This window comes from Microtus oregoni, unplaced genomic scaffold, assembly GCF_018167655.1.
Source record: "Microtus oregoni isolate MIOR12 unplaced genomic scaffold, Mior012 000087F_ref0000451, whole genome shotgun sequence".
Lineage (NCBI taxonomy): Eukaryota > Metazoa > Chordata > Mammalia > Rodentia > Cricetidae > Microtus > Microtus oregoni.
In genome coordinates this window covers 867,878-881,749 of record NW_024544554.1, presented here as the reverse complement: position 1 = coordinate 881,749, position 13,872 = coordinate 867,878, and the positions used below count along the sequence as shown (strand labels likewise).

Genomic DNA, 13,872 nt, shown 5'->3' with positions numbered 1-13,872 from the left:
TTAAATAGAATTATTCAAATTTGAAACCCATATAAAAGCATAATCCTTCAATAATTAAAGCTGTTGGCTCATTATGTTATTTTCACGAAATGTGAAAGAGGGAAAACACACCCAAATAGCAAGAATACGAGAATGAAGAGAGTGGGGGGAGGGGGAGAGGGGGAGGGGAGTAGGGGGAGGGGACGATGTGTGGGAGGAGGGGGAGAGAAATGGGAAACGGGGAGGAGGCGGAATTTTTTTTTTAACAACTAAAAAAAATAAACAAAACATAAACAAAAAAAAGAATACGAATATTTTTAAGAGAGCTTACGGATTTCAGCAGATCTGCTAGGTACTGGTGGGAGCTGTGTGCCATTGCGAGTAGGCGTGGGAGACTGGTGTGATATTGGGGAAAAGGGAACCATATCGAAGATGTCAGTGGAAGGAGATTTCACCGTGACACTGCCGGCCTGCAATGAAGATAGGAATCAGTGTGATCGCCCACGAATACTTAATACTGTACCGGGAATGTCACATATGTAAACCACACAAGCACAGTCCCGAGGGGAGTCAGATAACCTATGTGTAAATGAAACGTGGTTAACTACAGTTTCTTGTGGTTCAGACCAATACACCAAATGCTCACTTAGAAAACAACAAAAACTTGTTCTCAATGTAAATAGCAACACTAGTGTGGACACTGCTCAAGATTGATGGGCGAGGTGTGCTGGGCTTTTGTATACTTACAAACCCTTGTCAGCTCTGTCAGAAAATAGCAAATACCTTAGAAACTATTTGACTAGAAAGGAAAGTTTTGAAATTGACATTGCATGAGGTTTTGAACACGAACAGTTGACCATAAGAGACTTTCTTAATTGTAAATGTCAAAACTCAATTGACATTTTTGTATTCTGAAAGGTAGAACACATCAATTTGCAAGTACAGGAGCAAGTAATTGGTATTTATTGCAGTAATTTTTTCCTGAATAACTTCACATTTTCAACAACAACAAAAAAAACCCAGCAGCCTTGTAAACAAATTAACAACCAACAATGTAATACTCAAATTCTCAAATTATACAATACAGATCAGGACTAGGAAAATATACAAAACTGAATATTAACATCCTCTGAAAATGCACTCAAAAATAATGTAAAATGGGAGAATCACCCATGTGCCAAGCTAACTAAAATATAGTATAATCTTCTATGGAGACTGTATCTGATTAAAGTATGAATTCTTTAGAGAGGAATAGAAGTGTTTACTCTTCCTATTAGACTGAAGAAAGATTGCCAAGAGTGGCTCATGTTGACAGTATAGTTAAGAATAAAAATCACAGGACACTGGTTGCATGTTGAGAGAAATTGGTTAGTTGTTCGTCTAAAACGCGTGTTAATACATTTTTCTGCATAAAAATACCACTATTTGCCCTTCTTCATAATTTTCCATTATACTTCTCATCCCTTCTACATTTGGGAATGTTGCTCTCCTAATCCTCTTCTGTCTTCCCTCACATCCAATATCTCTCTTTAAGGCATAAAAATGTTAAATCTTACCTGACACTAGAAAGCAGTAATATTGCTTCTCTGTACTGATCCTATGCATATTCTCAGCTTCTAAACTCCGAGGGCTCTCTGCTTCAAACTCTGCTCAGCATAAACTTAAGAAAATAAAAATCCTATAAAGGCCCCAGGTCCCATCCCAGCAATTCAAGGCACACCTTCTTTTAGCACTTCATAACGACATGTTCTACAAGAACTCTTTTTAACTAGGGAATGGATAGCAAGTTTTCTGCTTAATAAGTCACACGAGGTCTTGGATTGCTGTTCTCACTGACTGGCCTGAACAGACAGTGGTATTAGTGTTTCCACCAACAATCTGGAACCAGACAAGTTGACAGAAGAGACAGAAATGGAAGACATGCTTAGACAGAGATGGATCATTGCTAGTGCTCCAGAAACAGGATGAGTGTCTCAGAAATGCATGTGGCACATGACCAGACACTCTGTGTGGCAGCCGAAGAGGAAGACAGAACGAGAAACATGCTAAGGAGGAGCAAGGAGGCTCGGAAAGAGTGAAGAGCATAAATGAAGATCGTTTGGGAAAGAGTTTTGTGGAAATTTCAAAACCCCGCTGAAGATGAATATCTGTATGAGTTCTCACTGTTCATTTTTAATTGAAATATTGTCATATATTCAGAGTTTTAAACAGAATATTGGAATCACCAGGACATCAGTGGAAGACAGAGAAGAAACTGAGAAAGCCTGTGATGTGTTTTAGGGTCCAAGTGATGGGGCTGCTCACTAAGAGGAATAGTCATGATCATGGAAGACATTCTGGTGAATAATTAGTGACCAGAGAATTTTCTAGTGTTAGTATACATTTTAGTAATCTTCCAGACTTTGTAATTATGACTATCGCAATGTTTGCATTTTCACAGAAGTAATGCCCAATAGGTTGTAAGATATAAAACTCTGTAAGCTCAGGAGCAAAGCTAAAATCTAAAACAGTGACTCCAGCTCTCTGCCCACCCTGAAAGTAAGGAGTTCCCCATGGTAAGACATTCTGGAGATGGAAAGGAAGTTAACAAGGACCTCATAGAAATTGGAGGTCATATAGCAGGCAAGTAGCATAGTAAACAGGGTCTGAGTATCAAGACTTTGGGAGTCACTCTTCTGTCATGAACACTTCCTGTCAAGAGCTGAGCTCTCTCCAGGTGTCAGATTCTATAGTCGCTAATTAACTCAACAATCTGACATCAAAGCTATAGTTGAGCCTTTATTCATTTACTATGATACTCTAGGCAAGAGGCTGGAAAGAGGGAGCCCTACTACATCAACACTCCATTGCATTTTCCCCCATAACAGCCACTGAAAGGGTAGAGGTAAGGCATGACGTAGTAGGTGATTGCTGAGGGAACCTGGACAAAAGATTCACCAAGGTTAACCTTTTGGTTTTCCTTTTTTTTTCTTTTTGTAAGAGACAAAGAAGTGCTGAATACAGAATCGGAGAGGGGAGAAGTGTGGCAAAGACCCTCGGCATGAAGAAATCTGGCAGCAATATTAAAGAGATGCCTTGAGCAAAGGTGTCAGAGAGGGCTTCTGTATCAAGACTTGAAATGCAGAGACCCATGAGCATATACCCAGCTGGGAAGGAGAGAGCGTGACTCAACTCAAAACTGCCCCAGCTCTGCGGTGGTGGCATGTGGCATGGTGGGTGGATAGCCCTTTTTTCGCCAGGGTCCAAATATTGACTCATTGTAAAATTCATCTTTACTGAACTTGTCTTAATTTGTATTTTAAAAATTGAAATACAGTAAAACCACTTACTCTCTTCCCCTCCTCCCTCCAATTCCTCCCATATATATTCCATAGAGTTCCCTCCCTCCCTCCCAAACCCTTGGCCTTTTTTTCTTTAAGTGTTACTGTTACATATGTATATAAATGTATTAATACATAGGTACAACCTACTGATTTCATTTAGTGATATTTCTTTGTCTATGTTCTCAGGAACAAGGACTAGATAACTCATTAGGGGGTTCATCCATGGGGAAGACTAATTTCTCCCCTCTCGGCACTTGTTAACTACTTAAGGTACATTTTAGTAATCCTTAAAAATAACAAACCCTCTAATTTGAAACTTATACCACCAGGGAAGTACCATTTCAGGCCCCCAGATCTAAAGTGGGTTTATAATTTCTTAATTATGAGACCTATTATCTTATATTTCATTTAAAAATATTTAAGTTAAATGCTTGTGACTAACCTAGCCACAAACCCTGAAAAGAAACTTGAGACAAAAGCTCAGTGCTGTGCGCAGGTACTGCCCTGGGGAACTGGACAGAAAACACGCTTGCTTCCCATTCCATAGGCTTTGTCTCTGGATCATCTGGGTTCAGCCAATAATCCCAAAGCTGGGACGTAGTCATCATTTTCTGCGGGCACCAAATGTTCTTTACCGATGTTCGTGTTTACACTTCGTGCCTCTGTTTAGAGACTCTCGTTTGCGTTATTGCGTAATTGAGAGTTTTCATAATGGGTTCTTGCCTAGGTTGAGTTCAAGAGCATTTGAGAAAGCACATTGTTTAACCACAACGCAATACACAATTTTAAGTTGTAATTGTCTTATCGAGTCTAATGAATGGCTGCGCAGCAGATTATATAAAAGTAGAATTTTGTCTAACTCCGGTGAATTGAAAGGGAGACATTTGCTTTACCCAGCAATAGACAGTCCAGTATTCCTGGAAACTATAATTTTATTCATTTAACTTTTGGGAACAACTTGATTTGGTTGAAAGCTTCTGTACGTAGTAAAGGAAAATGCAAGCACTCAGACACAGAAATCAGGAGGAAAAGTTTGACGTAATTTGGTGTACCCACATTTTATGAGGGGACAATCTCCTGAAAGTGTTTTCATGAGGCCAGAAGGGCAGAATAAACCCCCCTTTCAAATATAAACATAAGTGACACTGCCGTGCAGATATAATGAACTTAATTCAGCTTGCTTCTAGACAATTGGTCCCAAATGGCAGCAAAACAGCCTCTCATTGATTGCCAAACCACGAGAACACAGAACAAAGCAAAGTGTGGAGTCAAGGAAGGGAACTTCTCAGTGTATCTAAATAATACTTTTGCCTGGGGACCAATTTCTAAAACCACTTGGAGAGTAGGGAAATAGGTTGGTCTGAGTATCCATGGAAGAGATGAGATGAGGGTACCTGGGAGGGGGTGGAAGGAGGGAGGGAAAAGGGAGAGAGATGTAATTCTATCTTTATTAAAAATGTACCGAAAATAAAGAACAAAAGAGGGTAACAAAAGCCTGTAATGATAGATTTGTCATCATTCATAGTTTTAGCATTACTATTACTTAACTTCATCTAAAGTTTAGAAATCTAGAATACTTTTGGACTGACACTTTCTTAGTAATGAAAACTTTTCTATGTTCTTTATCATACTCCCATCCTTTACTTACTGTCAAAATAACCATTGCATGCTCAAGAACACAGGTTCTCAAGCCATGGGACATGGTCCCTCTGGTGGTTGAACTACCCTTTAAACAGAGTCACATATCAGATATCATGTATATCAGATATTCACATTACCTTTCATAACAGTATCAAAATTACAATCATGAAATAGCAGCAAAATAATTTTATGGTTAAGGTCATCACAACATGAGGAATTGTAGTAAAGGGTTGCAACACTGGGGAGGCTGAGAACCACTGCTTCAGATCTCAGTAAGACCCTTAAACCCATGAGTATTGCTTAAATGAAACTTTGTCTTCTTTAACCAAGCTCTTACTGTATCTTACTTAAACCACCCATGCTCAATTACAACTTCACCCTTGTCTTGATATTTTCACAGTTACCCAGCATTAGTGTAGGACAGTGTCTGCCTTGAGACAAATTGACATGCTCTGTTAGGGTGGGAGCAGTTCTGCGAATGTGTTCCAAATTCATTTGATCCTCCCAAACCTTCACCTTCAATGAAATGGCCTCGAATTTCTGTCCTTGCAGGAAGGAAACAGTGAATATTTTTTGGGTTTGCATCAAAAATAACGACAAACTTATTTTATCTTTTGAGGACCCAAAGACTGAACCAAAGCATGCCTGATAAGTTCTAGAAACAACCACTCAAGACTCACTGGAAAAGCACCCTCCCTCATACTCTGTGTTTTACAACAAAACTTAAAATAAGCATTTTAACATGGCTCAAAAGGGTGTGTGCTTCATTTTGCATATTTTTGGGTCAAAGCAGAAGACAAAGCCATTGTTCTGGATCTTGAAAAAAGAGAAGCAAGCCAAAATAAAACAACACAAAATCCTCGAGGGTTGGATAAAGCGAAGAATAAGAGTAAGAAGGATTGGGATAAGACCAATATGCCCACTGAGTATATTGTCTGCACTTAGGAGTCTGCCAATTCTTTGTGTTCAGCTGGAGCAGCAGACTGTTTCCAATGCTGGGCAATGGTAGACCAACTCTCTCAGTACAGAGGATGGAAAAACAAGAGTTTAAAGTAAACTGAAAAAACGATCAATTTCCAGGTTATGCTAGTTTGAAGCCCTAAGCCCAGTTCTCATAGAAGCATCCTTCTTCATGGTGATGAACTGATAAGCTATTATGATATTATTCTATAAAATTATATATAAATTATATATAAATACTTTATATATAAATTGTCAAAATCTTTCCAACAGTTTACTGGTCTCAATTGTGTTCAACTCCACACACCCATGCTTTAAGGTAAACAGTGTGAATAAAATGCATTATAAAGATTATTAGTGGTACAGATTATTAAACAGGAAAATATTCAGTATTAACTACATCATTGCTAGAAAACAATATAGCTTTAAATTGTACCTCTCTCAAAAATAATCCCCTTGGCTGAAATCACTTAATAATGGTATCATCCCCAATAATGGTATTGGGGACAAGATTTAAAAATGGATCAGGTCAGACACAAATAATTTCATACCAGATGTTTGCATGATGTCTGAACCGAACCTGGACATTTCAGTGTCTGAAGCTACCACGTCTAGTACATGGTCTTGTTCTCAGTCTATTTCCTAAGGTGAAGCTCAGCACTGTGGGGCTAGCCTGCATGAAAATTGTGACTCACCCCAGGAAGCGATAACCAACAGGAAAGAAGGACAGGACTTGCCACAAAGGGAGAAAGTATATTCACTCTTAAGATCAAAGTAAGGTTGAAATAATTTTAGGTAACAAGGGGTAACAAAAAGAGTAACATGAAAAATAACCATGTTGTGAACTATCTACAAAATTTAAACGTGAAAAGGCACCCTGCTGAGCAGTCTTCATCTTAACCGGAGTTAGTTTTATTATTGATCACAGAATGATTTGAATCAAAGAAGGATTCAAGATTAGGAGGTGTTTGACATCGTACAATTACACTCTCAATGTACTTACTGGAGAGGATGACACTTGGCTTATTCTCAACCGGTTTTCTAAATCTTGGACTTTATTTTTAAGTTCCATATTTTCGGTTTCTAAATCTTGGATCTAAAAATCAAAAGATCATTGAATAATTTTCAGGATTATTTCTTTCTTGGAAAATATTGGCTGTATTATCTCAGTTACCTTAGCAAAGAACATTTTATTTATAAAATTCATTTATATTTTATATTTATAAAATTCAAAAGTCTTTGGTGCACAAGGAGCATTACTTGCCACAGTTCAGCAAATATCAGAAGATCCAAGGCCACTAGGATGATAATAAATTTAAAAAAATATTGTGTGTGAAAATTTTATGTTTCTAATATTTATTTCTGTGTTTACTTGTTGAGTGGTGTAGGTGATACCCATCTTGGGGTATAGAACCACAAGACAGAAAAGCTGCCTGTGAACATGGGAGGGTGGAGACGGGGCATAATTGAATTACGAAGGAATCCGAGCTGCATGGGAATCCACTTACCCAGCATCTGCTGCCTCTGCTGCTCTGATCCCCATGAGAAGCATCAGGAAGTGAAGCAAAGTCACATGAGAACACTAAGTTCTTGTGGGAATTCAATATAAAACAGTTAAAGACTGTGCAGAGGCCCCGGGATGAAGAGTTATAGGAATATGTTGCGAGCAGCGCCCACCGTGTTAGGGACAATAAATGGCAGGCCTTCTCGGTTTGTTTGAACATACACAAATTTCCCTGTACACACACCAGACAGATGTGAAGCAAGAAGTTTAGGTTACTCACTCTCTTCTGCATCCCAGCAATCTGCTTTCTTGTTTCCACATCTTTCCCTCCAGATTCTAGAAATTTCCTGTATGCCAGATCAAATGCTTGACCAATTGTTAATGTTATTTCTTCAGCCTTTGAAAAAAAAGCCATACAATGAAGATCTGCATATTAGCAACAATTAATCAAGGCATTATTTACCCTACCCCCAAACCAACCAACCAACAAAAAACATGGAGCTCTTCAGAGACATGAGTTGAAAGTATTCAGGGCTGGCATAAAGATCTGTGGTCCCTCAGCCTCAAGAGTAAAATCAAGTGAAGAGAAAGGAGGCCACCAAAGAGCAGCAATTGGAATTAGAAAGCCCTGTGAGCTACTTTTACAAACTCCCCTCTGTTTAATTGAATAGTTTTCTGCAGCTGTTTTCTTGCTTCCTTAAATACCTAGTACCAGTTAAAGGCAAGCATCAAATTGAGTGGTTTCTCCTGCTGTCTTGTTACTGCTATCTTTTTCTAATGAGAAGGAGTTTTAAACTCTGGGCAGGTAGCATGAATGAAGTCACCAGGGGTAGGGACAGTCCCTGGACAATTCCAGGGAAGACCTCTCTAGACGGAGTAGCTAATTCCAGCTGGTTCATTGCTCCTCACATAACTGAGCAGTTTCAAACAGGGTCAGATCTTAAATACAGGCGATGAGGGCAGAGATGTGAAATTTTATATGAGAGCCTCTAATTTTCAGTGATGTTCACAATTCACATTTTTGTAAGATGGTGATAACAGAACAAAGTAGACCTGACATTGGCATTGGATCTGGTATATATTGTGTCAAGAAAAAAGATGATGATAACATAACTTATCAAAGGGCAGCTGTCATCTGAATTGGAACTGGTATATATTCTCTCAGAAAGAGACAGCTGCAGACACCCCAATTCACTACCTCATTCCTTCTTCACCTGAGTCTCCAGAGTTTCATGACATTTGCATAAAGAACTCACGAAATATTTATTTACTTAATTAAGTAGGAGTTTAGAAGGCACTAACTGATTCAATGTACAGATAAATGTTATAATAAAAGCAATGTGCCTGTTTTTAATGATAGGACAAGGGTGGTAGCTTTAAGTACTGAAAATATTCCCCTGTAACAAATCAGCATTGTAATACTTTTTAGGTACTCTAAGCTACCTAAAACATTTTCTAAAAAGTTAGATATTTAATTGACATTGTCATGTCATTAAAGGAGATCTTTGCTATATAAAATAAAAATGAAAAATGTAGGCTGTTTCAAAAATTAAAACAGAATATGACTATAAGAAATCATTATAAATGTTCCCACTGTAGACATATTGGATAGAGAGGATTCCTCCTATATTAATGATGCATGTATGTCTTGACAATACCCCAGTTTTCTACAAAGAATCAGTAGAAATTATATAAATGTAAAATTTTAATAGCATAGTATGCTTTAACCTGGAAAAGGAACTGCAGTCCGTTGTATTGTAGAATAGGCCTTCTTCTGAATTTGAAACAGAAAATGTGGGGGTTTTGTTGTTTTGAAGTAGGGTAACACTGTGGTTCCCTGGCTGGTCTGTAATTCACTTTGCGGACAAGATTGGCTTTGAACTCCTAGAGATCTGACTACTTCTGCCTCCCAAGTGCTGGAACAAAAGGTGTGTGCAACCACTCACATTCTGTCTCTGTTTGGCTTTGCAGGTCTGTGGTCATCAATGACTCTATAGCACTTATTTATTTAAAGGAAGAGAAATGTTTGGCTTGAAATAGGCCATCACTTTTCTTGTGATTGTTTTTCTTGTGGCATATTTGTGCACTCTGAAGATGTATTGTTGTGACTGGTGTAGTAAAAACCTGAATGCCCAATGGCTAGGCATGGAGGATAGATGGGATTTTCAGAGAGAGAAAGGAAGAGGAAGAGGAAGAGGAATCTAGGCATGTGAATTATGCCAGTGATATGCCAATGGGGAAAGTTGGACATACAGAATGAAGAAAAAGATAAAAAGTCACATGGTAAAATGTAGATTAATAGAAATGAGTCAGTTTAAGTTATAAAAGCTAGTGGGACAAGCCTATGCTAAGTCTGAGCTTTCATAATTAATAAGTCTCCATGACATTATTTGGGAGCCTGCTAGCAGGACAGAAGGAGACTGGTTACATTTTTTAGATTTACCTTAAATTGCAAGAATTTCCATAGAGAGGTTTTGGTAACACTGTGTCCTGCTCTTCCTAATGGTACTATATCTCAAAGCTACAGCACAAATCACAGCTAGAATACAGATAATATGGCCAAAGCACAGAAAATTTCATAACCATCCTTCACGTTGCTGTAGAGACATTTCTTTCTCAATCTGTTCTCAGCTCTTCCTCATTACACCAGCAAACATCAATTAGTTTTGTGTCTATGATTTTGCCTGTGTGGGAGAACTAAAGATGTAGAATCATGGAACACTATGTCCAGGGACTGGCCCTTTCCCTTGTCTGCAGAATCGTCAGGATGCTTTATGCATTGACAGCTCACTTCTTTCCATTGCTAAATAGGGTTCTGAGGTTTAAATGTATAAAAGACTGACTATTCACCCACTTTTTAGGGTGATTGTAGTTTGGGACTGTTAGTAACTAGGAATTCATGCAAACAAACACATATGTGTGTCTTTTTGTAAACATTATCAGGTTTGTTTTCTGTGAATATTTTAAGCTTTGATTTCTGTGTGGTGAGTTTCTAAGCCGTTCATGCAAGAGTTGGATGTTGCTTCTTAACAGACTCACAAACTGTTTACCCTGAGTGGCTTTAGCATTTAGTGTTCCCAGCAGCTCCACATGAGTCATGCCTTTTCCACATCCTCAGCAGCATTGGGAGGCTTTGTTGTAATCTTTCGGGGAGCTGTGGGATAATGTCTCAGTTTGATTTTTCAACTGCATTTTCCTAACAAATGCTACCACGGATGTCTTTCCTGTGCATCTTTCTCATCTATATGACCTCGTCGTCAATGAAATGTGATGTTTTTGCCCACTCTCTAGCTTCATAGACTTTATACTGCAGGTCACTGAGGGTTTTTGACATGAGTCCTGTCTCCTCTGAGGTTTCCAAACAACTTTTCCTGGGCTTAGCTAGTTTTGTCATCTCTGTAAGAGTCTTTTGCCCAATAGCAACCTTCACATTAGCCTACAGAAGACAATGGATGAGCCAATACTCATCAGCTGCTCTCAGTCCATTGCTATGGTGGCTTTTTTCTTCCAGGCATCTGGCAGCTACATGGAGTGACTTTATTTAAGCAATTTAAATATCCATGAACATTTCACTTTGGGATTTTGAAGGGGGAGTCAAATCGGTTTTCCGCAGCAACTCTAAGATGTGGCGGAGCACTGTGTACACTACAGTGACTTCCAGAAAAACTGAAAACCTGAATTTGTCATTTCTATTGCTTCAATTTAAACTACCTGTATTTGACATTTATGTATTTAATTGTGGAAGTTACATTATGGGGAAAATATCAGCAAGTATATTGGAGAAGATAATTCCTTATTAAGTATTAAAATACCTTGAAAATTCTTAATCTTAAAACATTTATGGAAACAGTCTTCAGAAAGAAATCTTAGAGACTTAATCTAATTGAGCTTTAAATGGCAAGACTTAAGTCTGGGTTTCTATTGTACAAAGACCATGTGAGTTCAGTAGAAATATATTCTTAGATAGTTTATGACAGAAGCAAATGCTCCAAAAGTGGATGCAACGCGAAAACTTCTCTGGAAGGTAGAAAGTATACATTTTCGTCTTCTGTTCTTTCCTTGTTTTGTTTTAAACCATTGCTGTCCTTAGGCAGCAATATAAAATGTACCTGTTTAATGCTATACTTTCCTCACCTTTGGAGTGCTATTTTGTATGCTCCCCAAATGCCACTTTCAAGGCAAATGGCATGCTCTTGAATGGTTTTAGCATGCTAGACTATTCCCTGTCCTTTCAGCATGTGCATTCCTAGTATTTTCTTATAGCTTTGCTCCTCTCCTTCCGTGTTTGATAGCATTCATTCAAGATACACTAACAGAAAGACAATTCTGATGCCAAACCATATGGGCACTGTACATGCTGCCAAATCATCCTTGAGAGTCATTGCCACATCCACAATAACACTGATTAGCTGTACTGTTATCAGTCACGTTCCTGGGACAGTGGTGGTGATCAGTACTGTCATTGTCATTACTGTTTTACCATTGGGGTGGGCACTTAGTAATACATGCTGATATTTATTAAGAATTCTAATTAAGAAACATTTCAGAGGATCCCAAGGAAGCTGCTTTCTATGTTCAAGGCATGGATGAAATAAAATTGAGCTTATTGTTTTGGTGAAAATGTAAAAAGACTGTTTTATCTTAAAATAGAAATGATTTTTAGGAATATCAGCTTTAATATTCTCAAACATACAAAGTCATCTGCAAACCACATGTTGAAAAAGCAGAGGAATATGCAACTATGGTTTATTTGTGAAATGGGATAAGTTTCAAAAATAGTGTGGTCTCCATATAAAGTTCCCTCTTGTCTGTAGAACATTGCCTTGCAGCGATAAGCATATTTTTCAGATGAGATATTCTGTAATGTTTACAAATCCCAAGTAGATCTTAGGATGCCACATAAACACCCTATGAACTTGCTTTTTAAGAGCTCTAAAACGTAAAAGATGTGGCTACTTGGGATAAATTTCAACAATGTATTTTCCATCAAGATATAAAATTACTGGGTATCTGTTATCCACCTGATACAAGGAATAGATATGAAATAAACAGGTATTTTTTTCTCAAAAGGTCTGTAAAATCAAAAATATGAATCACCTAATTTGCTATTTTTGAGAACAAGGCAAAAATAGAGTCTAAATGAGTTTAGCTCTGTTTCCATTTTAATCCAATAGCACTGTTGAGGTTGGATGGTTTTCCATTGACATATTCAATGGTTGCAATATGCGCTCAGAATTCACATCATAGGTTTCATGGCAGAACTCGGCCTTGGCTATGAAAATGAGCTCACATTCATGAGCAAGACACACGGTTTTCCTTCAGATGTTGGGTGATTCAGGAATTGTTGCATGACTCAGAATTTCCTAAGTGCCCTTACATGCTAAGAACTTCAGAATTCATTCATAGTAACACCCCCCCTCCGACACACACACACACACGGGGAAGGGGGCTCCACATCACTACTTATGCTAAGTGTTCTGAATAATAAACATCAAGTCAACGTTCAAAGAACTGGGAACATTTTAAGAAGGCATACAGCATTTATTCCTCAGCTGAAGACATGTCTTCACTAAATTCCTCATATTCCAAGAAAACCTGGGCTCACTGTTCCTCTTTGCATCATGAAGACATATGTCAATAACTTTTAAATTAAAATTTAAAATAAACTAAATGACTTTGAGATAAATACAAAGAGATAAAAGTAGCCAAAGAAATTTGCATGTGAGCTTTTGCTAACAAACATGAGCATTTAGTTAGGATAAAATTGTGAAGCCTGTTCTCACGGCAGGATGAATCTATTAGTGGTGCATTAAGTGTTTGCAGGCCTTATTCTTTTCCAAATACTTTGTTAATGCCGGAAACAAGACAATCCCTGGCTTATAAAAGAGAACAAACCACCCTAAAACATCTGGCATACTTACACACTTTTCGCTGTCAAATACATAACACAAATGTTTATTTGACTCGGAATCTTTGCATATGAAAGTGAATATCCTCTTGTCGGTTTTATCATCGGCGCAGAATGATATTCTATGAAGCTGGCAGTTATGTTGGACTTCCTGTGAACAGGAACGGAAACAAATGAAGTTGACTGTATTTTCTTCCACTTTTTGAAACGTCGGCAGCATTAATAAGACACCTCACAGTTCTAAACGTGCAGCGATAACCTGTCAAATCTTGGTCTTGGAATTGCACACGCCTGATTTTACACAAATCCGAACATAACGGAGGCGGAACGCCTGACTCATGGTTGGAACAAGACATTCGCTGCAACAGTGCACACACCAGTGCATGCTGGAGAAAGGAGGATTGATCAGTGGCTCGCAGCATTTCTGGGCCACTTTGTAGGATTCTGCGATCCTACAAAGGATCTTTAAAAACCATATTCTTCACACCTTGAACATTTACATAGGAGTATACTTAGCCCCAAAATATTAAAACATTTCAAAAGGTTTATAGAAAAAG

The 13,872-nt window shown here is 38.2% G+C and overlaps 1 protein-coding gene across 4 annotated transcripts in view; it reads right to left on the bottom strand.

Moving 5' to 3' along the window:
- LOC121442184 (PTB domain-containing engulfment adapter protein 1) overlaps positions 1-13,872 on the bottom strand; it is a 229,989-nt gene that overhangs the window by 12,038 nt on the left and 204,079 nt on the right. For 2 of the 4 annotated variants that reach the window (XM_041643623.1, XM_041643621.1), the window contains exons 6-10: positions 13,329-13,466; positions 7,688-7,804; positions 7,412-7,435; positions 6,907-6,999; positions 311-449 (exon numbers count right to left, since the gene is read on the bottom strand). In XM_041643623.1, coding sequence (XP_041499557.1) covers positions 311-449; positions 6,907-6,999; positions 7,412-7,435; positions 7,688-7,804; positions 13,329-13,466 — 511 coding nt within the window. The remainder of the gene's footprint in view (positions 1-310; positions 450-6,906; positions 7,000-7,411; positions 7,436-7,687; positions 7,805-13,328; positions 13,467-13,872) is intronic. The other 2 variants (XM_041643624.1, XM_041643622.1) reach the window with 1 other exon arrangement.